Source organism: Podarcis tiliguerta (genome assembly GCF_965153285.1).
Source record: "Podarcis tiliguerta genome assembly, chromosome: 6".
NCBI lineage: Eukaryota > Metazoa > Chordata > Lepidosauria > Squamata > Lacertidae > Podarcis > Podarcis tiliguerta.
Genome location: NC_139539.1, coordinates 94,800,244 through 94,821,686, shown reverse-complemented (window position 1 = coordinate 94,821,686; position 21,443 = coordinate 94,800,244). Strand labels below are relative to the sequence as shown.

Sequence of the window (21,443 nt, the reverse complement as noted above, 5' to 3'; positions counted from 1 at the left end):
AAGGAGGCGGAACGGTCATCAGTAGTGGGCAGCAGCTGCAAAATGCAACACTGCCTGCTCACTAAAGAAAGCGTCTTTTATCTCAATAAGCCAACTCCCAGAAGCCTAAGACCAGGAGAGAGTTGCTAGTCATTCACCCTTACAAACCATGCTTTGGAGAAACAGAACTTTGTGGGAAATTGTCTTTAAACTTCTATAAGTGGTAAGTGTTACTTGCAGAAAAATTTTACTGGAAATGAAAAACGAAATAAAGATGTGCCTCTTCTTAGGGACACCCCATTTTTGTCAGTTTTATTGGCAGTGAGGACGGGGGGGAGGCAGTAAGCAGCATCCTCCAAGCCCCATCCTGCTACTCCTAGGGCTGTCCCTATTGGCCGTGAGGGCTGGAGCATCCAAGCTCTAGCCCAGAGAGAAATACACCTTCTGTGCATGATTTTGGAAATGACTTTAAGACTGTTTAGTTAAATGTCCCCGCTTTTGGCTTCCTCACTAAGACACAGTCTTTCTCTCTCTGCGTGTCACTGGAGGCAAGCTGTTCCTTGCCATCAGAGAACATTTGTAGAGGGGAAACATTGAGGGACACTGATGCCTTAGGTTTGTGTGAACTGTACACTCAAGGTGAGTGTCTCTGCCATCAGTTGTGTAGGCCTGTGTTGTGTTAGTTAGATGTATTATGAAGGAAAGGGGGTGCAGGGAGAATCCAGAGCCTGTCTGCAGAGTGGAAGGAAAGGAGGACCTTTTTCTGCCTTCCCACTTCCAGCCATTCCCTGGAGACTGGAGAAGGGGCCCACATAAGAATATTAGGAGGGCAGGCAGGGGAAGCATGGCTTTGCTTTTTCGGTCTTCTGATGTGGACGAGACCATATGAAAAATGAACATAAGATTCTAGCTGCTGTTCATTCATTTTCAGCTTTGTGTTCTTGTTATAAAGAGTCCAGATTGTTGTAAAGAGTGCACGTTTTGCTGATGCACATTAAATTCGTGAGCAAATACCTTTTTTTGGTTTCAAGGTTTTGAAAATTGAGGTGCGCATTAAATTCAATAGCACGTTAGACTCAGAAATACGGTAGAACTTCTGTACAAGAACATCTGCCACTGAGGAAATCTGACCAAGCCAAAACATGTTTGGCATTTGAAGGGTCTATAGAACTTCACTGAAGAATATTGATTATTTTCTTGATTGCACTGAGTTTTTACACATGCTGGCATACTACTATTATTTATAGTTTATGAAGTCAGCATCTGAAGTTTTTGACTTGTATGCAAAGCTGTACTTTTATACTTCTGTATCCTTGCTTTTAATCTTTGTACTTGTCAGGTCACATTCCATTCTTACCACATGCTTGTATAAATTTTGATGACATGTTTTTGGCACTGTAGCCTTTAGGTTGACTTTATAAAAAGGTGGAAATACAGTGTATTCCTTGACTTTTGTGGTGTTTGTAGCCTTTCTGCTTACCACAAACTGGAATGTCTTGAGAGGAAGAAGCATGGTCATGGCTTGCGCAAGGAGACTGACCTAAATGTCACTCCAGCTCCTTTTAATTCCTGTAGTACTACTAGTAGGCTCCAGGTTAGGGAGTTGAGTGACAACTCCTAGCAACATCTGGAGAAATGCAGGTTCACTGGATCTCCAGAGAAATTCAAAGTGCCAAGCATGACAAGAAGTGATTTTGTCTTGGCATTCAAACTACATTGTGGAAGAAATTTCAAGGTGTGTGAGTTACTATTGTAGGCACTGCCAGGAGAACTCTGAATCCCTCAGACCCTGAACACCCAGAATAAGTCGTTTCTTTCAGGCCTGTGCTCTTATTTAACCCACTTTCTTTCTTATTAAGGCAAAGCAGAGAGCAGAAGTCCTTCAGTCAACACAGAGGTTCTTCTCTGAACAGCAGCAGGCCAAGCCACCTGGCAGCAAAATGCAGAAAGTGAGTGACGGTGGGAGTAAAGCGGCGGAGGCAATGGCAGACTCCTCCCCAGGAGTATGTCAGGACAAAGTGGCGGAGAAACCAAGCCCTGCACCCACAACAGCCCCCAAGCCTGTTAGAACTGGACCAATCAAACCTCAGGCTATCAAGACAGAGGAAACAAAGTCCTAAGTGTTGTGCCCGTTTCTTTCAATTTGGGAGTGAAATGCCACTGGCAAAACCTGCAGCCAAAGGGCAAAGCATGTCCCTTCAAGGCTGTGAATGGCATAAATAGGCACAGTTGCTAATTAGCCTTGGCAGACATGAACGGTAACATGCTTTAAAGGTCTGGAGATCTTGGGGCTTGTAGCTTCCAGGCCACCACATGAATTGAGCGTAATCTGTCTGTATAGGGGCACCTGTTTTTCTGAGGATGCAAAATGAAAAATAATGCTGCTGAAGCATGTTATTAACCAGTGGTAAATGCTCTTCTGTTTGCTGTTTCATTTTGAAAAGAAAGGCAGATTGAAGAAGGCTATGCTGGACAGAAATGAAATTGGTTTTATGTTGCTCAGGGTCCTAAGAGGATGCTGTTATTTAATAATGAAACAAGAGAATTTAAGGCAATTGAGAAGTCGCACAGAGCAACTTACCCTCCGCCTTCCTCACTTTCCCCACCAACACACACTTCATTCTGTGATGCTCTACATCAGGTATCCCTAAAAGGCAGGCTATAGCTGCTGCTATGGTTTGATATGGTGCTGAATTAACTGGGGAAGATGCAAATTGACTCCCGTGTTCATACCAAAAGTGCAGAGTTTAGAATACTCCCCTTTAGGAGTTGTATTGCCAGTCACATTGAGCTCTGGCTCAGTAGTACTTGGGGGAAGGAATCCTTTGGCCTTCAAACTGTTTTCAGCTTATGTCTGTATAGAGCAACAAGCACGTAACCTGCTGCAAGACAGCATCCTCTGAAACAATGCATTCTTATATCAAAGCTACTCCTTCCTGCTCACTGTGTGCTGGGAAATAGAATCAAGTCAAATAATGCCTTCTTAATTGTATCCTTCTAGTAGTATAGCTGTAGGAGAGTACTGTATGATAACTTCTGTGAATGTAAAATACTCCATACCTGCTTATATGTAGTTGTGACTGTGCTATAGTAGAGCTGTTTTAATGACGTTACTGAAGACTTTTTCAGGCAATGATTGGAAGCTAGTAAGAGAGCACCACGTACCATCACGTACCATAGCAATTGCAGAACTGACTGTTTTCTCTGAGAATTTCTTCTTCCCCTTCCCAACATTTTTTTGGAACGAAGAGTGAGCTAAAAGTCTAATGTGTATAATTTTGTTCAGATGACAGCAGAAGCTGGAAAAGTCTGTTGCTGCTATTGATGCCTAGTGAAATGCTATTGGTTATCTTTTTATATAAATATTATAATTTGAATTTTTGGAAACTTAGCTGTGATGTCAGCTTTGGGGGAAAGATATCCACTTGTACTGTGAGTTGGCATTGTACAGAAATTAACAGCCATATTGGTCTAGAAATGTTTAAACTTTTTTTTCATTTGTACAGGGGTAACACTGTATTAAATATGTAAGGTCTTATTTACATGGGTTTGATTACAGAAACTAATAAAAAATATTCTCTACATAAAGTGTCTGGGAATGTCATGCTTTGCCACCCACCGCACCTTTAATCTTGACACTTAAAGAATGGCCTCTATTGAGGAACTTAGAACACCATCAGGTTCATATGGAGACAAGTACCCCTTCGGGTCCCCTAATCCCAAGCCAAAAAATGCTTTAAAGATTAAAACCAGCACCCTGAATTGAGGCTTGGAAACTAACTAGGACCCAGGGCAGCTGGCATTCTCTAGTTGCTTCTGAGGCAGCTGGAGGAGACTGTCCTGAGTTAAGTCTGCATTGCAGGTGCTAAAATTGGAAGTGTTGCTTGGCTACCTAGAATAGGAGTTCGGGTTGAAAGCAGCACCTGGCACCTCCTTTAATGTATCAAAGTTATAATGTGCTAGTTAGATACAAACCAAGCAGTTTAGTACAATTTCAGACTGAGATGAAAACAATAAGGGGGACTGCTGAAGATGGAAGTTACTCATCTCTTTCAAGATTGAACTCTTCAGCTAGAGTTGTTAGATGTTTTCTTGGGCTCTTTTAAGTTGGAAAAACAGTTTGTGGTTGCTGCAGAAAGAAACCTCAGGCTGTACAACGTTCGTTTCGCTTTTGGCCACCGGGAACAAATAGCATTTCAGTTTTAATTTAGAAGCCTTTCAGGTTCTTTCCTGTTTGATGTAAACTTATGAAATGTGGTCCATAAAAAAAGAAGCCAGAATACCAGTTGAATACCTCAACATATTGATTAAAAATAGTGGTTCTTAACTCACAACAACTTGCACTAAATTAATTTGCAGTTACTCGAGAGTACTGCAGAATAGCTAGATCAGCAAATTTATCCATGATAAATGCTGTAAGAAATCACTATTGCAAGTCAGCTCACCCACCTATATTGTAAGAGGAGGTGCATTCTGCAGCTCCAGAATCCATCTCTGCAGCGATGTCGCTCAGACATACAAAGCAAAAGAGAGGCATGACAAAAGCCAAGGTCACAGGAAGAGAGAGGAAGGAAATATGAAAAGACCAAGAAAGAGATGTAATGCAATGACCATTTATGATGCCCTGGAAAGGCCAGCCCTGTTCAAACTTGGCACACATTCCTATTGCCCAGAAAAGGCAAGGTAGCTATCTGGAATAGCAGGTGTGGGAGTCCGGTCAATTTGGGCTAGCTGTTCCACATGAGGTGGGGAACCTTGTTCCCTTGGATACACAGCAACAAGAACTGGTGGCACATTATTAGAGAATCGGTGGCCACCTTCATTTTGCAAATGGCTCGAGGAAACAGGTGATGAGTAAATGACATAATGCATTGGAAGAGAAGGAGCACAACATCCATGTTGGCATGTGGGGTTCAGACTTCTTGTATCAAGGGAGTAGACAGCGCAGCTTCCAGGTGTCGGTTGATGCTCTGCTAGATCAGTTGCTTTGCACACAGGGTCTTTGGAGTGCACAGCCCAGCTGCCTACAAGAGGTGGTGTGCCACTCCCATCTATCCGGCATGTAAGCCACAATGGGGGAGAACAGAGACATCTTTCAGGACAGGTGATGTTTCGACTTCTTCGTGCACAGGCTGGAGAGCATGGGTTAATGAGGCTCTGGTCATTGGTGGAAAATACCCAGTTGTCTGAGAGCTGCTGCATGCAACCCTGTCTGAGACAGCATGGAAGGCCTTGGCGAAACCTTGCAGAGTGGCATTGGCACCTGCAGGGTTGTTCCCCTGGCTCAGGAGGGGATGAGTTGTGGACATTTCTGGGGGAATCAGGAGAGGCATCTGAAAAGCAGGGACTTAATGGTGCATTAACATGCAAAAACATCTCACATCCATCCCTCTGTGCTGCTGGGTGATAGTCCATTGATGCCTGACCTGTGGAGTGGGAAAGGAGTCATTCAAGCGGCTGGAACTTGAGCTTAGCTGCTTTGCCAAAACACAAGTGTTACTTGAGTTAGGCCAGTGCCAAGGCACCCTGCCCAGTTTGGCGTACTGAACAGTCACATGCTAGTTTTTATAGCAATTTCTATAGATTTTGTGTGTATATAGTAATTATCTTATTGGAATTTGCACTTACAAATACTCTAGTCAATTCACTTTACAGATTGGGTACTAACTAAAATTTGGCCAAACTAGCCCGGGATTTGAACCCCCGTTTCATCAGTGCAAGAGCCTGTCCTCTGCTGCGCCACACTGTCTCCTAAGTCTACCTAAGTAAACCTGCCCTGCGTGGCCCCTGCTTCTAGAGACCTGCACAGGAGTCCTTCTGGCAGGCCATGGCTCTGACTCTCAGGGTGATTTTGACCCTTTCAGGGCATCCCAAATCTGCAGCCTTCTCTCACAGTATAGTCATATCTGCCTGTTAAATGAAGTTTAGAACCTAAAATGGATGATTATGATTACTGTAAATAAAGACATGCTTAACTGCTGTAAGTAGAAAACACCTTCTCCAAAGACAGCAAATCAGAGTAGGATACAGCTCTCACGTCCAGTTGCCTTTCTGCTGAGAATGTCTCTCAAACCAGACACAGTACAGACACATCCTAGTATTCAGAACCCTCCCTGGATATGTTCCTTGCCCCTTTCTCAATACCCTCTCACCCAGCTCCATCCTGAGACATCTGCAAGGATCTTTTGTCCCTTGTGCCTAGAAGTCCCCTTGTTCTCTTCCTTCAAATCCCTCTTCAAAGCTTGTTTCCAGGGAGCCTTTGGTCAAGCGCATTGCGCACACACACAGAGAGAAACTAAACAGAAGGCTGCGTGACTGAACCACTTTACTGTAGTCAAAGCTCAACAGCTTTGCAACATCCCCCCCCCCCCAAAAAAGAAAGGCCAACAACTTTAGTGTTTGGATTTTCACTTTTTGAAATATGGCACCTCTAAAACAAATGCCCTTGCAAATTGACCCCCAACTCACTGCAGTGTCAAAATTCTGTCAGGCGGACTGCTGTTGGATGCCCTTTAAATCCACCATCACATCACGTTACTGTAGTTCAGATGTTAAATTCCATTAACCTCAGCAGAGATGCTTCAGAGCAGGCCTGGTGTCCATCCTGATCCATGATGTGTGGATTTGTCATCAGCCTTTCAATCTGATTGGATAAGTAGGAGTCCTTGATGATGTCACGCTTGTGTAATAAGCCCTCTTAGTTTTTATGAAGGTGTTGCCAGGTTAATTCCATCAGACCAAAAGCATATTAATGCTCTCCTGCTATAGGTATTAAAGAAAGGAGCGTCAGATATCCTAGGGCAGTGAGAATGCTGAGCTTCAGAAGAGCCTAGGAGCAATAGGTGCTGCCAGGCAGATCAGGGATTGGAGGCAAGGGGCAAATACATGGTGTGGGCAGATGAGTGGAAGGACAAATGGCAAAAACTCTCATCACCCCCAGTAGAAAGGAGCTGCTTCTTTCAAAACCTGTGATGTGGCACAAAAAAGACAACATTCCTGTCCTCATAGGGACACTTAGTTAAGTCAAATGCAGGACAGCAGCACAGTAACTGCCAGAGTGGCAAGAGAGTGGCAAGAGAGTGGCAAGAGAAGGCTTTACAGCGCACACTGTTGACACATGGCATGTGCCAAACGTGTGCAGCCCTCCAAGCGTGTAGCTTCATGGCAGTGCATCTTGTGCTGGAAGAAATACAGTCAGACTCCAACTTTTCACTCAGTTCCGTCCTTTACTGACAGGTCCACAGCATTAAGGCAGTTTCACTATATACATAAAGTACAGGCTTCCACCAGATCCCTAGCAGGCTTCAAATGCAAAGCAAGTACAACTCACAGCATACATACAGCACAGAGTTCAGTGATTTGTCTGTCCTTTCGCTTGGTCTCTATACGTTCAGACGCCTCTTAGGATATCATCACCAAATTTGACGCAATAGTTCCCAAGGTGGGATGTCAGACTATGTCATTATTTGGATGCTAGGCATGACTTTGAATGAAGATGGCAAACCAAAACATCACTTTGGCATGACTTGGCACATTTTTTGACATAGGTTCAACTGGCACTCTAGATATCATTGCCAAACTCAGCATGAGGGTTCCTGAGGTTGGGGTGGGGGTGTCTCTGTTGATGTCTGGATGCCAAGAGCCATTTTGAATTAATATGGCAGGCTGAAATGTGAGTTTGGTGTGACTTCACCCAATTTTTGTTGGGTCTCAAACCACAAATGACACTATCCATTTAAAAAGACCTTTTTGTTGTTGTTGTTGTTGTTGTTTCTAAAAAGTCCCAGGCAGTGCCAGGCACACCTTATTAGTTTTTTGGGGAAAGGGCTGTATAGCAAAATAGAGTGCCTCAAGAAACATTGCAGAAATGACTGCACTGATAAGACTGGTTGGAGGGTTAATTGTTTATTGACTTCCATACAGGAGTCTCCTCCTCCTGCTGCTGCTCCTGCAACCAGCTCCCTTCACCCCTGGTATCCTAGAACACGCAGAGAAATGAAACGGGCAGAGGAGAGGTGTCGTGGTGCGTAGATGCAGCCTGACATTGTGTGGGAAGGACCCTGGAGATGAGAAGTCCTAGTGGGCACTGGGAAGGCAGGGACCTTCAGTCCTCGCAACTGACCTCCTGGAAAGAGTTGCTGAGACCACTGGGCAAGAACTGTGGTTTGTTTCCTTCACTGGCCTCAGATGATTTATTGTTTTGTTGCTGACCATCAGGGGTGATAGGAGCTGCATGTCCAAAAACATCTAGAGGGTTACAGGTGCCCCAGCCTCAACAGACCTTGCAAAGCCTAAATGGAATTTAGACTGCAAGCCTGCAGGCAGGGACTGTTGTGAATTTTTATTCACTTACTGCACTTCTTAGATTTATAATTCTGACTAATTCTGCTCCTCTTAAATGTCTCTCAATTGCTTTTGCTACACCAGTACACTGGACCCCTGCTTGTTTCTAGCACACACAGAAAACTTCAACCTGGAACTTCGACCTGCCAGGAGGAAGCAGTTTAAGACAAGCTTCAGGCAAAAAGAAGTGGGCGAGAAAGGGTTAAGCAGCCCCTTCCCCACCACAAAGTGGTGCTAAGTTCTCTGCAGTGAAGAGGCAGCCACCAGGCTGTTATAGGCAAGCTGGGCTTTACAATGAAGCCAAATATAAGAACGGCAACTTTACACTTATGTAATTAATGCACCATTGTCAGGTCCACAGAAGAGAGCGAAAGAAATTACTTCAGTCCTACTTGTCAACCTACAGTGCTGAATCCTATGGCCAGGCTAAGCAGAGAGCTCCAGCGGCAATGGGTCATTTTGAAGGCTGCATGCATTTGTGTTCCAGGTCTAATTAGGAAAGACTACACTGTGCAGAGACATTTGGAGCAAATGGCAGGGGCTGCCCATTAAGGGCAGTGAACTGGGGTACAATCCATGGGAGGTTCTCCTTCCTAAACTCCACTGAAATGAATAGCAGCTGCACAAGAGCACAGCCACTAAGCACAGGGGGGAGCTTGCACACTTTGGCATGATTTGTGTGTCCCATATTGTAACTAGTCAAAGTAATGGTGGCTATGTGGACTTCCTGCTCCAAGCTTCCCTTGGAAAGAAGCCTCGCTGGCAGGTGGCATCTTCTCACTCTCTCCAAGCAAATCACATCTTGGAAAGCTTGATATCATAGGCAACCATATTGAAGTTGTCCCAAGCCAAGAGTTTTCTTTCTGTGGGATTGTAATCTACCATGCTGCTGTATCTGTAGCGGTTCTCAAAGCGGATGTTCAGTGGTGCACTTGTTCCTGTCTTAGTGGAGTAGATGAAATTCACAGTGGCCTCAGGGGATGAGTAGCTGCTGATGGTGTACAAGGAGCCACAAATCATGAAGGCGTTTGCCACTGACTGCTTGCGGATGTTGGTTTCCCATGTTTGTTCAATCTCTATGGTCTCTGGGTCCAGTTTAGAAAGCACAATGGCCCCCTTTGCCTTTTCGGTGCTGTAAATTACCCACAGCCCCATCTCATCAACTGCAAAGTCAATGTCTGTATATCCACCCCATGAGTAGGGAAACTGTCCGTGGTAGCCGGCATTGGGTAGCTCCTTTTGGACCGTAATAACTTCTGTCTTCAGGTCATATTTTGCCATTATTCTAGACTTGCGCATCTGAAAGTAGAGGGAACCTCGATAAACAACCGCTCCAGTGCTCTCCATGGATCGGGGCAGAACATGTACTTTGGAAGGGTGGCCTTTGGTGAACTGATCCACATTGTTGTACTCAAAGACTTGGCGGACGTCCGAACCAACGGTATCAACTCTCCAAGTTGTCTCTCGGCTGTAGGGAGAGATGGGTTCTGGGTCTCTCATCCACACGCCATACTTGCCAGCAATGGTCTCTGCCCTGCAGAAGGTCACTGGTTCACCAACCGATATGAGCACTCCGCAGCCTGTTCCAGGAAACAAGGAAGCCAGTTACTTCACCCCACGGCAGAATTTGAACTTGAGATTGGGGGCTGGGGAGGGGGGACTACTCTTCAAATATGCTATTTTACAGTGTGCCCCAAACCAAAGGCGTTTTATGCATTTGTTTGCTTGCGTCATAAAATCTATACACCACTTGATTGTAAATAAAAAATGAAAAATCAAGGATGCTTACAACCCTACTTTAAATCATACAAAAGTTAAAACACTAAAACAGATTAAAATCACCTCAACTTTCTAAGCAGCTGAGTAGGCTTCACTAACAGGAATGTTGTAGGAAGCGGCTTCCAAAGTGCAGGTGCTGCCACACTCAAGAATCACATTCTTACCAATGGGGAAGAGGTGCTAAGTGTCAATTCCACTGATCGAAGCCATCAAGTGGGAGCATGTGGGGTAAGTTAATCTCGTAGGTAAACTGCTCCCTTAGCATTTAAGGGCTTTATATTTAAGGGCAAATCAGTAGCCAGTGCAGAGCTCTGAGCCGGGCCGGTGTTATGATGACCAGGCCTCACTCCTCTTGGTAATTGTGCTGAAGAATTCTGCCCCAACTGTGGGCCAGACCCACAAAGAGAGCATTTTGCCAACCTCTGGTTGTGCCTCTGTACCAGACGGCATCCACAGGTGATCCCTCTAACTTGGAAGGCAATCATCTTTCTACCAGTGGAGAGCATGAATGGATGTCTACAGTTGCCTTAGACCAACCTGGGTTATCTATTAAATGGCTTAATAGTTCAAGAATCTCCTATGCTTAAACATAATTAAAACAAATACTGGTTTTTTAAAAAATATTCTACTTTCACTGCCAGCAGCTTTCCAAGGCCTCTTTCTCATTCCTGCTACTTAGAAATGTATGCAAAAGCCTGGATATAAATTCCAAAAAAATACAAAAAATAATAATTAGAGAGTTGGGAAAGGCTGAATATGGGAATTTGTGCCTCAAGCCACTGATTATTCTACTTAGCAATGGGATAGAGAATGAGGAATAAGGTTTTGAAACTGCATGAGAAAGCTGTGTCTTAAAATCAAAACCTTTTTTTATTTTAAAAGTTCTGAATAAATTTGTAGTGGTGTCAGTTGGAGGTGGCTGCCTCTAATTTATGAATATCCTTTAATTTTGCTTCCACTTCCCCCACAAAAAATGGTTTGGGACTTTGTATATCAGCTTTCTTGTTCTTGTTCTTAAATGGGTGTAACATTTCAACATTTCGTTCTGATGAAGAATAGCCATAATTATTTTCTGGCTATGTGTTCTCCAACTTTCTAAGGAGACTCAAAATAGATGCTCACTCTGATTTTGGGTTTCCATGTAGTGTTCCTCACGTGTTTTATACTGCTGCTTTGGAATAAACCATTTCGTGATATGGATGGTGGGGAGTGGAAGGGAGAAAAAACAGGCCAGGTTTGTTTATAAAGGAAGGAAGCAGGTCATATTTGGCAGTCAGAGGTGATTTTCCAGGACTAGCTGGCACTTCTGAAGGGGCAAACTGGCAAAGGGAGAGTTTCACTTTGGACTGGTGGAAAGATGGCTGAAAGGGAGGCTTCCCAAACAAGGTGTTTTGGGCGAGATTCTTCCACTAGCCCTACAAAGAAGGTCAGGAGCAGCCTTGAGCAAAGCCAGGGAAGCCAGCCCCTGCCCAAGAGAGCTCTGTACCTGATTCTCCCCCCTCTGCGCTGGGGAGGGCAGGCGAGGGGCTTCCCTGGAAGAGGCGGGATGCAGGAACCTCCACCAGCTCCGATTTGAGCTCCTGGTAGTCCAAAGTTTCTGTGCTGCCCTTGGACTCTGCAGAGGAAAGCAGGGAAGGAGAGAGCAAGAAGAAAAATGAACACCCTGAAGGCCAAGGGGACGGAAAGGAGCTTTGAAACAAAGGCTTTCCTGATGATAACATTGCGTGTAAAGAATATAGGAAATGAAGAAAAAATTTAGGGGAGCAGCCCCCCTTAGCCCCCCTCCAGCTATAGGCCTACAGGGCTGGGGGAGGAGAGGAGAGAGAAGGGAAGAGAAGTTCTCTGAGCAGTCAAAAGTCCTTGTGGGTCACTGAAGTTATTAAAGGGGAGATTAACTTATGTCAGCTATTTACTGAACATTGCTTCTGATTTGTGAGGCATTGAATCAAACAAGTGGTGTCCTACCACTTTCCTTGGCCACATTCATTTAAAGCAGACTTTCTCGACTTTAAGGGACTAGCAGTGGGTTCAAGCAACCAATTTATTCCTTACTGCCAAGGTAAGAAAAAGGAGAGGTGAAGCCTTGCTGCTTCCCGAAATGTGGAAGCTCAGAAAAGCCTCTTGGTGTTGATGAAATTTTAAGCTTAAGTCCAACATAGCATTAATTTTTTTGTTTGTGCATAAATCCTTGCGCTCATATAGTGAGGGCATTGGATACCAGCCACGCTCCAAATGCGCTCAGATGTACTTCATCTCTCTCTCTCTCTCTCTCTCTCTCTCTCTCTCTCTCTCGTGTCTTTGTGCCCCCTTGCAATTTTTTTCTGCTATTAATAAATCCCTTATTAGAGATTTCATTCATTTCTGACTTCAATTAAACAAAATCAGCATCGGTTGAAGTTCCAGTGGCTTCATTGTCATTTCAGTTATCCCCTCACCCCAAATAAACAAAAATAGAAGTGTAGCATTGGAAGGGATCACGAGGGTCATCTAGTCTAACCCCCTGCAATGCAGACTCAAACCACAACCCTGAAATTAAGAGTCTCACTGAGCTATCTGCTTTTCTGGAAACTACCCCCAGAACCAAGCAAAAAGGCTAGCTGGGCCTCTCTTTTCTTTCTGTAGCCATTGGCATGTCTCCTAATCTCAGGTACCCTTCCTCCAAGGAGACATCAGCTTTTTGGCCTGACCCCCCCCCCCCCACTACCTTGATGGAAACTGTTGTTCATGAGTAGCATAATTATTTTCCAGCTTGCTGACTGATATGTCCTGAAATGCTAATGATGCTCTACTTTTGCTCCGGAGGCATCCCACTCTAAAAATATTCCCTGACAGACACCAGATCCCAGCTTCTATATTCATCCCACCACCCCCTATTTCTGCCACCCTGTGATAGGGGCCACGATGCAAAGGCTTGTAAAAAGCCCAGCCTTGTGCTAAGCAGGTCTGTGCTAAGCAAACCTGGAAAGAGGCCCGTGAGAAGCATTTAGCCTCATTCAGATACCTTCTTGAGGTCACCCATGGATTACTCTACCCCTGGGGGAACATGACTCAATGGGACAGCCCTTTCTGCAAAGCACAGGGCATTTAGCAGCACCAGCAGGGTGACACACTGCTTGCAGGAAGCCTTTCATGTCTGGGCTGCTGCTATCCCATTTGTGAGATGGGAATGTTCATTGATGCTCCCTGGCATTTCGTCTGTTGAAAGAAGTGGAGACAAGTGGGAAGGGCCTGGCTCTATGCCAGGGACAGGCGTGAAGCATTAGGCCCTGTGATTTCTCATCTCTACGTAACCATCACTCACATTTTGTACAGATGTCTGTCATTGCAGTAAACATACTCCATCCAGGACTAGACCAGGAGGTCTGACTGCAGAGGCTCAGGAAGAGTTGAGAAACAGATTGAACACAAAAGAACATGCCATAAAAACCTCAGGTGAAATGCTATTGAGGCTGGGCAGGCCTGGTTACCTCCCCTCCCCTCCGGCTCACAAAATGGCGGCATCCCACTGCAGTTGGGAAAGGTCCATTAAAATTACGAAGGGTTTGAAGCTTCCTTCCTTCCTATGAGGAAAGGCTAAAAGGCACACATTTTGATTTAGGAAAAAAGGGTGACTGAGCGTGGGGGGGGGGGTTAATTTCTACAGTACCTTGAAGGGAGTCCCTGCTGGGTGCCTCTCCAGCCTGGGGACAGTGGCTGGCTCTCAGCCGCTCCACCTCCCGCATGGTGTTCTCCAGCCTCCTTCCCAGCTCATTCCTCTCTTCCTCCAGCCACTTCTTATCCTCTTGCAAGTCAGACTTGTCTTGGAGCAGGTTGCTGATGGTGTACTCCAACCTGCTGACCTGAGTGTCCCTCTGGGCTTGTTCTCTCTTCAGACTCTCTACCTCTTTTTGAAGCAAAGTCACCACAGAGAAGGAGGAACTCCTTGCTGCTTGATTTCCATGCAGCTGGCTGACCAGGGTCTCCAGGAGACTGAGCCTTGCTTTGGAGGACTCCAGTTCCAGGCGCTGGCTGTTGCTTTCCCTCTGGAGATCCCGGATAATGGTCATCACTTCCCCAGGGTCAGTGCAGCTGGCTTCATTTGCACTGGGGACGGTGAAGGAATAGATGCATCGGCCATCCTGGTTGTTTGCTTTGTGGAGGCGTGCAGAGCTCCCAACTGTTTCCCATACCATCCAAGCTGAGAGCAGCCAAGTCACCAGCTCCTTCATGGCTTCACTGCTGCCTCTTTAAGCCCACACAGCCTTCCTGAGAAGCACAGTGTGCAAGTGGCATTCACCAGCTCTCACTCACTTGTTCTGAAACTGAGCTCCCAGTGACCTCAATTTTATACAGCTGAGAACCAGGGAGGTGCAGGAGAGGGTCGCTTTGCCAGAAGCTACGGCGGCAGCAGCAGCAGCAGCACAGACTTAATGGGAATCAACTCTCTTAAAGGGATCGTGTTTCATTTACGATTTCATGGGACTATGAACCCAGTGCCCATTCTTGGGGTCCTTATTCTCAACACATACAAAATGCCTAGAGGCAGATCTGCCGCCCGTGTGTGTCTACGGAGGGCATGGCTTTCAGAGTCTGTGCATCCGGCAGTGGGGCAAGTTCAGGGCCAAGGGAAGCAACTGCTCTGGAGCAGTGAAGTTTTAAAAGTTTGCCTGCCAAAGATAGTTGGGATTCTACACCATAAATATGCAACCATTAAACCATTTAGAAATGTGTCATTATGGAAATACGTACTACAAAATACGATGTTATGCCCACTCACGATTTAGGGTGGAATGTGAGGCACGGATGTTTTGTTCACTCACTCCTTACAGAGCCTAAGGGTATACACACATTATTACCTACTCCACATCCAGTGTGCTCCCTCTTCTAGTTTTTGAAGCTGCATACGTATGATGTTAGCCACAATACATATCCATCCTGTAGTTTCTTGAGGAAAATCTGCCTTTAGATGCATTTTTTCCTCAACCCAGCTACAATCCAACTAAAAATTTTTAGCTGCATTGACTTTGTACCTGAACCAGGTTTGAGACAGTCAGAGCAGATGACCGCTTCCTGACTAGGGGTGGGTTTCAGGGGAAGGGAAACCCAAAAGGTCTTATGTGTCAGCTGAAGAAGCCCCCACACCCCTCTCTGATGAGGACAGCACTGCAAAGTGCAGTGGGCAAGTGGAGGGGGGGGGGAAGGCTTTGCTGTATTTCAAGCTGCTGTTTGCATACCCAAATTTCATTGTTTTCCAGGGTGTTTACACATCTTCCCATAATTGTTCATCCCACATTTTCAATGTACTTCCCTGCCACTTTGCAAACTGCAAAAAAAATTGTGGCTCCCCATCCCTGGTCATCCCATGGATTTATTGCACTCGGGTGACAGGACACTTAACTCACTTTAAATGTTCAAGTCTAAAGTTCCAACACGCACTTGAATCCTTCCTGCAAAACAGTGAGTCTGAATGCACTCTAAATATTGCTATTCAGTGAAAGGAAGAATGTTCCTAAATTCTGTTCCTAAAGCCCATTGAGATTTAGGCTGTTGGCACCTTTCCCCCTCCGCAGACACAGGGGACCTATTAGGAAGGTCCTCCCTTGGAGGCTGATGGATCCCGTGGGATTACAAATGGCTCTAGGGAGTTGGTGGAGGAAGATTGGAAGAAATTTAAAGACTATTTACAGAAATATTAAAAAATTAATGAATTTTAGAATGATGTTGGATTGAGGTTAAGGGGCTTTTAGTAACAACAGTACGAAGGAATATGGAAAAATGGAATGTTAACAGATGAAAACTTAAAGGCATAAGATATTAAGACCAAGATAAGGATAAGGTAGAGGGAAAGGATTTGCTGAATAAATAAATTGAACTGGAATACAAAGAGGGGAGGTGTGGGGAGGTCCAGGAAGCAAGCAAATGCAAGACATATTATGAAAATTGAATTGTTTTTAATTGTTTTTCTTTATTACTTTTGTATTTTTCTTTTTTCTTATGTGAAAATCTTAATAAAATATTATATATATATAAAAAAATACAAATGGCTCTAGGACCTCTGGAACATCTGAATGTTTGCCCTTGAGCACTCTCACCAACTTTGTGGAGCCTGACTGGCCCCCTGGTATACTCCAGAGCTGAGGGCGAGGAAACAAGCTGGGAGACGGCTTGAATGCAAGTGGAGGAAAGATCCAAATGAATGCAACCGAACACTGGTAAGGGCTGATTATGGAGCCTCCCTAGTGGCAGGGAAGACAGCAAAAAAGGCCTACTTTACTGCCTCCATGGCATCCTCATTATGTCGTCCGGTAGAGCCTTTCCAGGTTGTACAGGGCCTTTTCCAGGCTGGCCCAAGGGAGATGGTAGAACCAACGGTAGCTCTCTGTGACTTGTCTGCAAAGCATTTTGAGGATAACTTTGCTTATATCCACCAAGACCTTGACTCTGCTGTTATAGCAGATGAATCCCATGGGGTGTCCAGAGCACAGTCTAGTCCTGTTGTGGTGGATGAGTTTCAGTTGGTAAGGCTCAACGATATGGACAAGGTGCTTGGATCAGTCAGAGCGACCACTGGCACTCCAGACCCTTGCAGGGAAGGAACAGCTGGCTGGGCCAGGGAGGTGATCAGTGCCTCTTTACAAGAGGGGTGGTCCCTGCCTGTTTGAAGGAGGCAGTGGCAAAACCACTCCTTAAGAAACCTTCCCTGGACTCAGAAAATCCAACTAACTACTGGCCAGTTGCTAATCTCCCTTTCCTAGGCAAGGTTCTGGAGTGAGTAGTCGCAGACCAGATCCAGGCACTTTTGGAAGAAACTGATTTTCTGGATCCATTTCAATCAGGGTTTAGGCCTGGTTTGGGCACAGAAACTGCTTTGGTCGCCCTGTATGATGACCTCTGTCGAGACAGAGATAAGGGAAACATGTCCCTGTTAATTCTTTTCGACCTCTCAGCAGCTTTCAATACCATTGACCATGTTATCCTACTGGAGTGATTCTCCGAACTAGGGGTGGGTGGCACCGCTTTGCAGTGGTTCCAGTCCTACTCGGATGGTCTTTCCCAGAGGCTGTTCCTTGGGGAATGCTTTTCAGCCCTGTGGAACCTTCAGTGTGGGCTTCCGCAGGGCTCAATCCTATCTCCCATGTTGTTCAACATCTACATGAAACCGCTGGGTGGGGCTATTCAGAGCTTTGGAGTACGTCAGCAGTATGGTGATGACACTCAGCTCTATTTCTCCTTTACATCTGCAGGTGAGGCAGTGGAAATGCCTTGATAATGGACTGGATGAGAGCCAACAAACTTAAACTCAATCCAGATCAGGCTGAGGCACGGTTAGTGGGTGGTTCCCTAGACCGGATGGGCTGGAAGGCTGCCTGCTCTTGATGGGGTTACAGTTCCTCTGAAGGGGCAGGTTCGTAGCTTGGGGGTACTCATAGCTTAGATCCTTTTCTGTTGCTCGAGGCACAGGTGGCCTCATTGGCCTGGAGTGCCTTCCACCAGCTTTGGCTGGTGGCCCAGCAACGTCCTTATCTGGACAGGGATAGCCTAACTACTGTTGTCCATGCTCTGGTAACCTCAAGGTTAGATTACTGCAATGCGTTCTACGTAGGGCTGCCTCTGAATATTGTTCAAAAACTTCTGCTAGTGCAGAATTCAGTGGCCAGGTTGCTCACTGGAGCAAGACGGTTTGAGAATATTTAACTGATTCTGGTCAGACTGCACTGACTACCAATTACCGTATTTTTCGCCCTATAGGACGCACCGTCCCATAAGGCGCACCTAGTTTTTTGGGGGGGAAATAAAGGAAAAAAATTATTTCCCCCCCAGGCGCGGGGTTGGGGAAGCCCGAGCTTCCCCCGACCCCAGCCCCCAAACAGGCAGCTCTCTGCAAGCCGTGGGAGCCCAGTGCTGGCTCCCGCTGCTTGCGGAGAGGTCCGCGAAGCCTGGACGCGCTGAGCTCAGCGCGCGCAGGCTTCAGCATGCAGGCACCTCTCCGCCAGCAGCGGGAGCACTCCCGCTGCTGGCGGAGAGGTCCGCGAAGCCTGGACGCGCTGAGCTCAGCGCGCGCAGGCTTCAGCATGCAGGCACCCCTCCGCCAGCAGCGGGAGCGCTCCCGCTGCTGGCGGAGAGGTCCGCGAAGCCTGGGCGCGCTGAGCTCAGCGCGCGCAGGCTTCGGCATGCAGGCACCTCTCCGCCAGCAGCGGGAGCGCTCCCGCTGCTAGCGGAGAGGTCCGCGAAGCCTGGGCGTGCTGAGCTCAGCGCGCGCAGGCTTCGGCATGCAGGCACCTCTCCGCCAGCAGCGGGAGCGCTCCCGCTGCTAGCGGAGAGGTCCGCGAAGCCTGGGCGCGCTGAGCTCAGCGCGCGCAGGCTTCGGCATGCAGGCACCTCTCCGCCAGCAGCAGGAGCGCTCCCGCTGCTAGCGGAGAGGTCCGCGAAGCCTGGGCGCGCTGAGCTCAGCGCCCGCAGGCTTCGGCATGCAGGCACCTCTCCGCCAGCAGCGGGAGCGCTCCCGCTGCTAGCGGAGAGGTCCGCGAAGCCTGGGCGCGCTGAGCTCAGCGCGCGCAGGCTTCGGCATACAGGCACGTCTCCGCCAGCAGCGGGAGCGTTCCCGCTGCTAGCGGAGAGGTCCGCGAAGCCTGCATTCGCCCCATAGGACGCACCCAGATTTCCCCTTCATTTTTGGAGGGGAAAAAGTGCGTCCTATAGGGCGAAAAATACGGTAGTTTCCAGGCCCAATTCAAAGTGCTGGCTTTGACCTATAAAGCCTTAAATGGCTCAGGAGTACAATACCTCAAGGACTGCCTCTTTCCATATCAACCTACCCGACTATGAGATAATCTTCAGAGGCCCTTCTTTGTGTGCCGCCTCCTCAAGAGGTCCGGAGGGTGGCAACACAAGAACAGGCCTTCTCTGTAGTGGCTCCCCGTCTGTGGAATGCTCTCCCCAGGGAAGTTCGCCTGGCACCTTCATTATATACCTTTAGGCACCAGACAAAAACGTTCCTTTATAACCAGGCCTTTGGTTGATTTGATTGACATCCTATGCCCCTTTAAAATATCTCCTGGGGGGGTTGTATTGGATTGTTTTTATTTTGATTATATCTTTTGTGGTTTTATATTTTGATTTTGTTCTGTGAACTGCCCTGAGACCTCCAGGTATAGGGCAATACAGTGGTACCTCGGGTCACATACGCTTCAGGTTACATACGCTACATGTTACAGACTCCACTAACCCAGAAATAGTACCTCGGGTTAAGAACTTTGCTTCAGGATGAGAACAGAAATCGTGCAGCGGCGGCGCAGCGGCAGCAGGAGGCCCCATTAGCTAAAGTGGTGCTTCAGGTTAAGAACAGTTTCAGGTTAAGAACAGACCTCCAGAATGAATTACTGTATTTTTTGCTCTATAAGACTCACTTTTTCCCTCCTAAAAAGTAAGGGGAAATGTGTGTGCGTCTTATGGCACGAATGCAGGCTGCGCAGCTATCCCAGAAGCCAGAACAGCAAGAGGGATTGCTGCTTTCACTGCGCAGCGATCCCTCTTGCTGTTCTGGCTTCTGAGATTCAGAATATTTTTTTTCTTGTTTTCCTCCTTCAAAAACTAGGTACCTCTTGTAGGCTGGTGCGTCTTATAGAGCGACAAATACGGTAAGTTCTTAACCCGAGGTACCACTGTATATAAATTCAACTATTATTATTATTATTAGTTCCCAATTCAAAATCTAGTCCCTGCTAACATAAGGGCCCTGGACCCAGCGGGCCATGCAGTCGGGTGCCCAGTTTAACTACTGTAACTGCCAAGCCTCAAAGCTCTGGGGCCTGAGTTGCATCCTCAACTGAATGGAAGCTATACAGGGATGTTGAATGCAAGGCCTGACATGCTTTATTCTGAGCCACTTGGAATTCCAGATATTTCCCTAGAAATCCCATCCATCCCAAAGGCTGCAGTCTGCTAGTCTACCACACTAACCTAAAATGCTGGTTTTGCCTTCTCCTATAACCTCCACACAGCTCCCTAACCAGACACTGCTTGCTACACACCATGTAAATATTCACCTACACAACACACTCCATACGTGATGCACCAATGTTCTCAAGAAGATTATCCACAAAAAATTCAAGTTCTTGCCACACTCACGTCACATCAGTAAATGGTATCACAGAAAGTTTATTGTTAATTTATAGCCAAACCTGCAAGTCCCCACTTGCTAAAATCAGTAGCAGAAACCAGAAATGACATCCAATAAATGAAAAGCTTCTCATTCTCTTTCTCTCACTCACTCATACACACTCACAAACATAATCTGCCATATATATATGATTGTATCTTTAGCAGCGTTTCACTATTATCTTTTTGCAACTCAGTATTCTGATCACAAGAATACCAAATTATACAAATTACAGCAGTGCACAGAATAATCATTTATTATTTCTCTCTTTCCCTTTCAGAAATGGACAGGACTTGGCTGTTTTCACACCAGTCCTTTACTGGGGATATAATCTGCCACACATCACTTGTCCAAGGCAAAGCAATGGCCGTGGCTCAGTGGCCAAGCTCATGCATGGAGCAGGTAGGAAGACCCAGGCTCAATCCCTGGTGGCCCAGGTAGGAAGGCTGGGAAAGACCTGTGTCTGGAGACCTTGGAGAGCTTCTGCCAGCCAGAGTGAGCAATACTGGACCCTATTCAGACTGACATGCTCCCATGGAGGGAGTGTCAACAGGCCACGGACTGGATTGCAATACTAATATGCCACTCTTCCCCAAAGAGGGAAAAGTAAAGAACCAAGGGCTTTTACATTTAGAGGGAACACTCTATGAGGGGTTTAGAGTAGCAGTGGGGAACTTTCAGTCCTGGGCCACATGTAGCCAGGCCCATCCTATCTTGGCCCACAAGGCTGTTTTCCCCAAACCTGCCCTACACCTGACATAACAGGTGGCATCAAGTGTGGGGACAGTGGAGAAGCAGCTGAATGGGCTGTGCAACCAACTTCCCCATGGAGAACTTGACCACACAGCCGGTCCCTGCAGAAAGCAGGGCTGAAGTCACCCCACACCAGCCGATAAAATTATATTATCATGCGGTGTGGAGAGCGTGAACAGCTTCACATTTTTAAAACAACTTTGTTACATCAGTTCTTAGTATAACTGAAAGTATAGCTCATTGACAGAAGACAAATTCAGAATGTAAAACCAGCTCCAAAAATAAATAATTACATAAACAACATTTTGCATTATTTGCAGGCATGTTAATCTCTCTATACTTATTGCCTGCAAAATACAGGGGCAATATTTCTTTTCTAGGATTTAGTATAGAATGTAATGTATAGTCAGGAGTGCTCTGATGGTGTTTCCTGCTTGGCAGGGGGTTGGAC

At 46.4% G+C, this 21,443-nt stretch overlaps 2 protein-coding genes and 1 long non-coding RNA gene across 42 annotated transcripts in view; 2 read left to right on the top strand and 1 right to left on the bottom strand.

Moving 5' to 3' along the window:
* PRRC2C (proline rich coiled-coil 2C) overlaps nucleotides 1–3,567 on the top strand; it is a 73,180-nt gene extending 69,613 nt beyond the window's left edge. For all 40 annotated transcript variants that reach the window (XM_083446449.1, XM_083446427.1, XM_083446450.1 and 37 more), the window contains one exon: nucleotides 1,839–3,567. In XM_083446449.1, coding sequence (XP_083302575.1) covers nucleotides 1,839–2,099 — 261 coding nt within the window. In that variant the 3' untranslated portion in view covers nucleotides 2,100–3,567. The remainder of the gene's footprint in view (nucleotides 1–1,838) is intronic.
* Nucleotides 2,157–15,712, bottom strand: MYOC (myocilin). Its single transcript, XM_083446535.1, has 4 exons — nucleotides 13,748–15,712; nucleotides 11,588–11,716; nucleotides 6,448–9,902; nucleotides 2,157–5,405 (listed from the first exon to the last, which is right to left on the bottom strand). Exons 1-3 carry the CDS (start codon nucleotides 14,307–14,309, stop codon nucleotides 9,118–9,120), a joined length of 1,476 nt encoding a protein of 491 aa, XP_083302661.1. The 5' UTR covers nucleotides 14,310–15,712; the 3' UTR covers nucleotides 2,157–5,405; nucleotides 6,448–9,117.
* A 4,016-nt stretch (nucleotides 15,713–19,728) lies between these two features.
* Nucleotides 19,729–21,443, top strand: part of LOC310680216 — a 3,831-nt gene continuing 2,116 nt past the window's right edge. The window contains exon 1 of the long non-coding RNA XR_014512697.1: nucleotides 19,729–21,387. This is a non-coding gene — a long non-coding RNA (uncharacterized lncRNA). The remainder of the gene's footprint in view (nucleotides 21,388–21,443) is intronic.

Bases quoted from the DNA above. Each gene is read 5' to 3' on its own strand.
- MYOC (XM_083446535.1), bottom strand. From the start codon at position 14,309: ATGAAGGAGCTGGTGACTTGGCTGCTCTCAGCTTGGATGGTATGGGAA. The intron at 11,717-13,747 runs GTACTGTAGAAA...TTTCCTCTGCAG, and splicing joins CAGCAGGGACTCCCTTCAAG to AGTCCAAGGGCAGCACAGAA. The intron at 9,903-11,587 runs GTACAGAGCTCT...TTCCTGGAACAG, and splicing joins CGCAGAGGGGGGAGAATCAG to GCTGCGGAGTGCTCATATCG.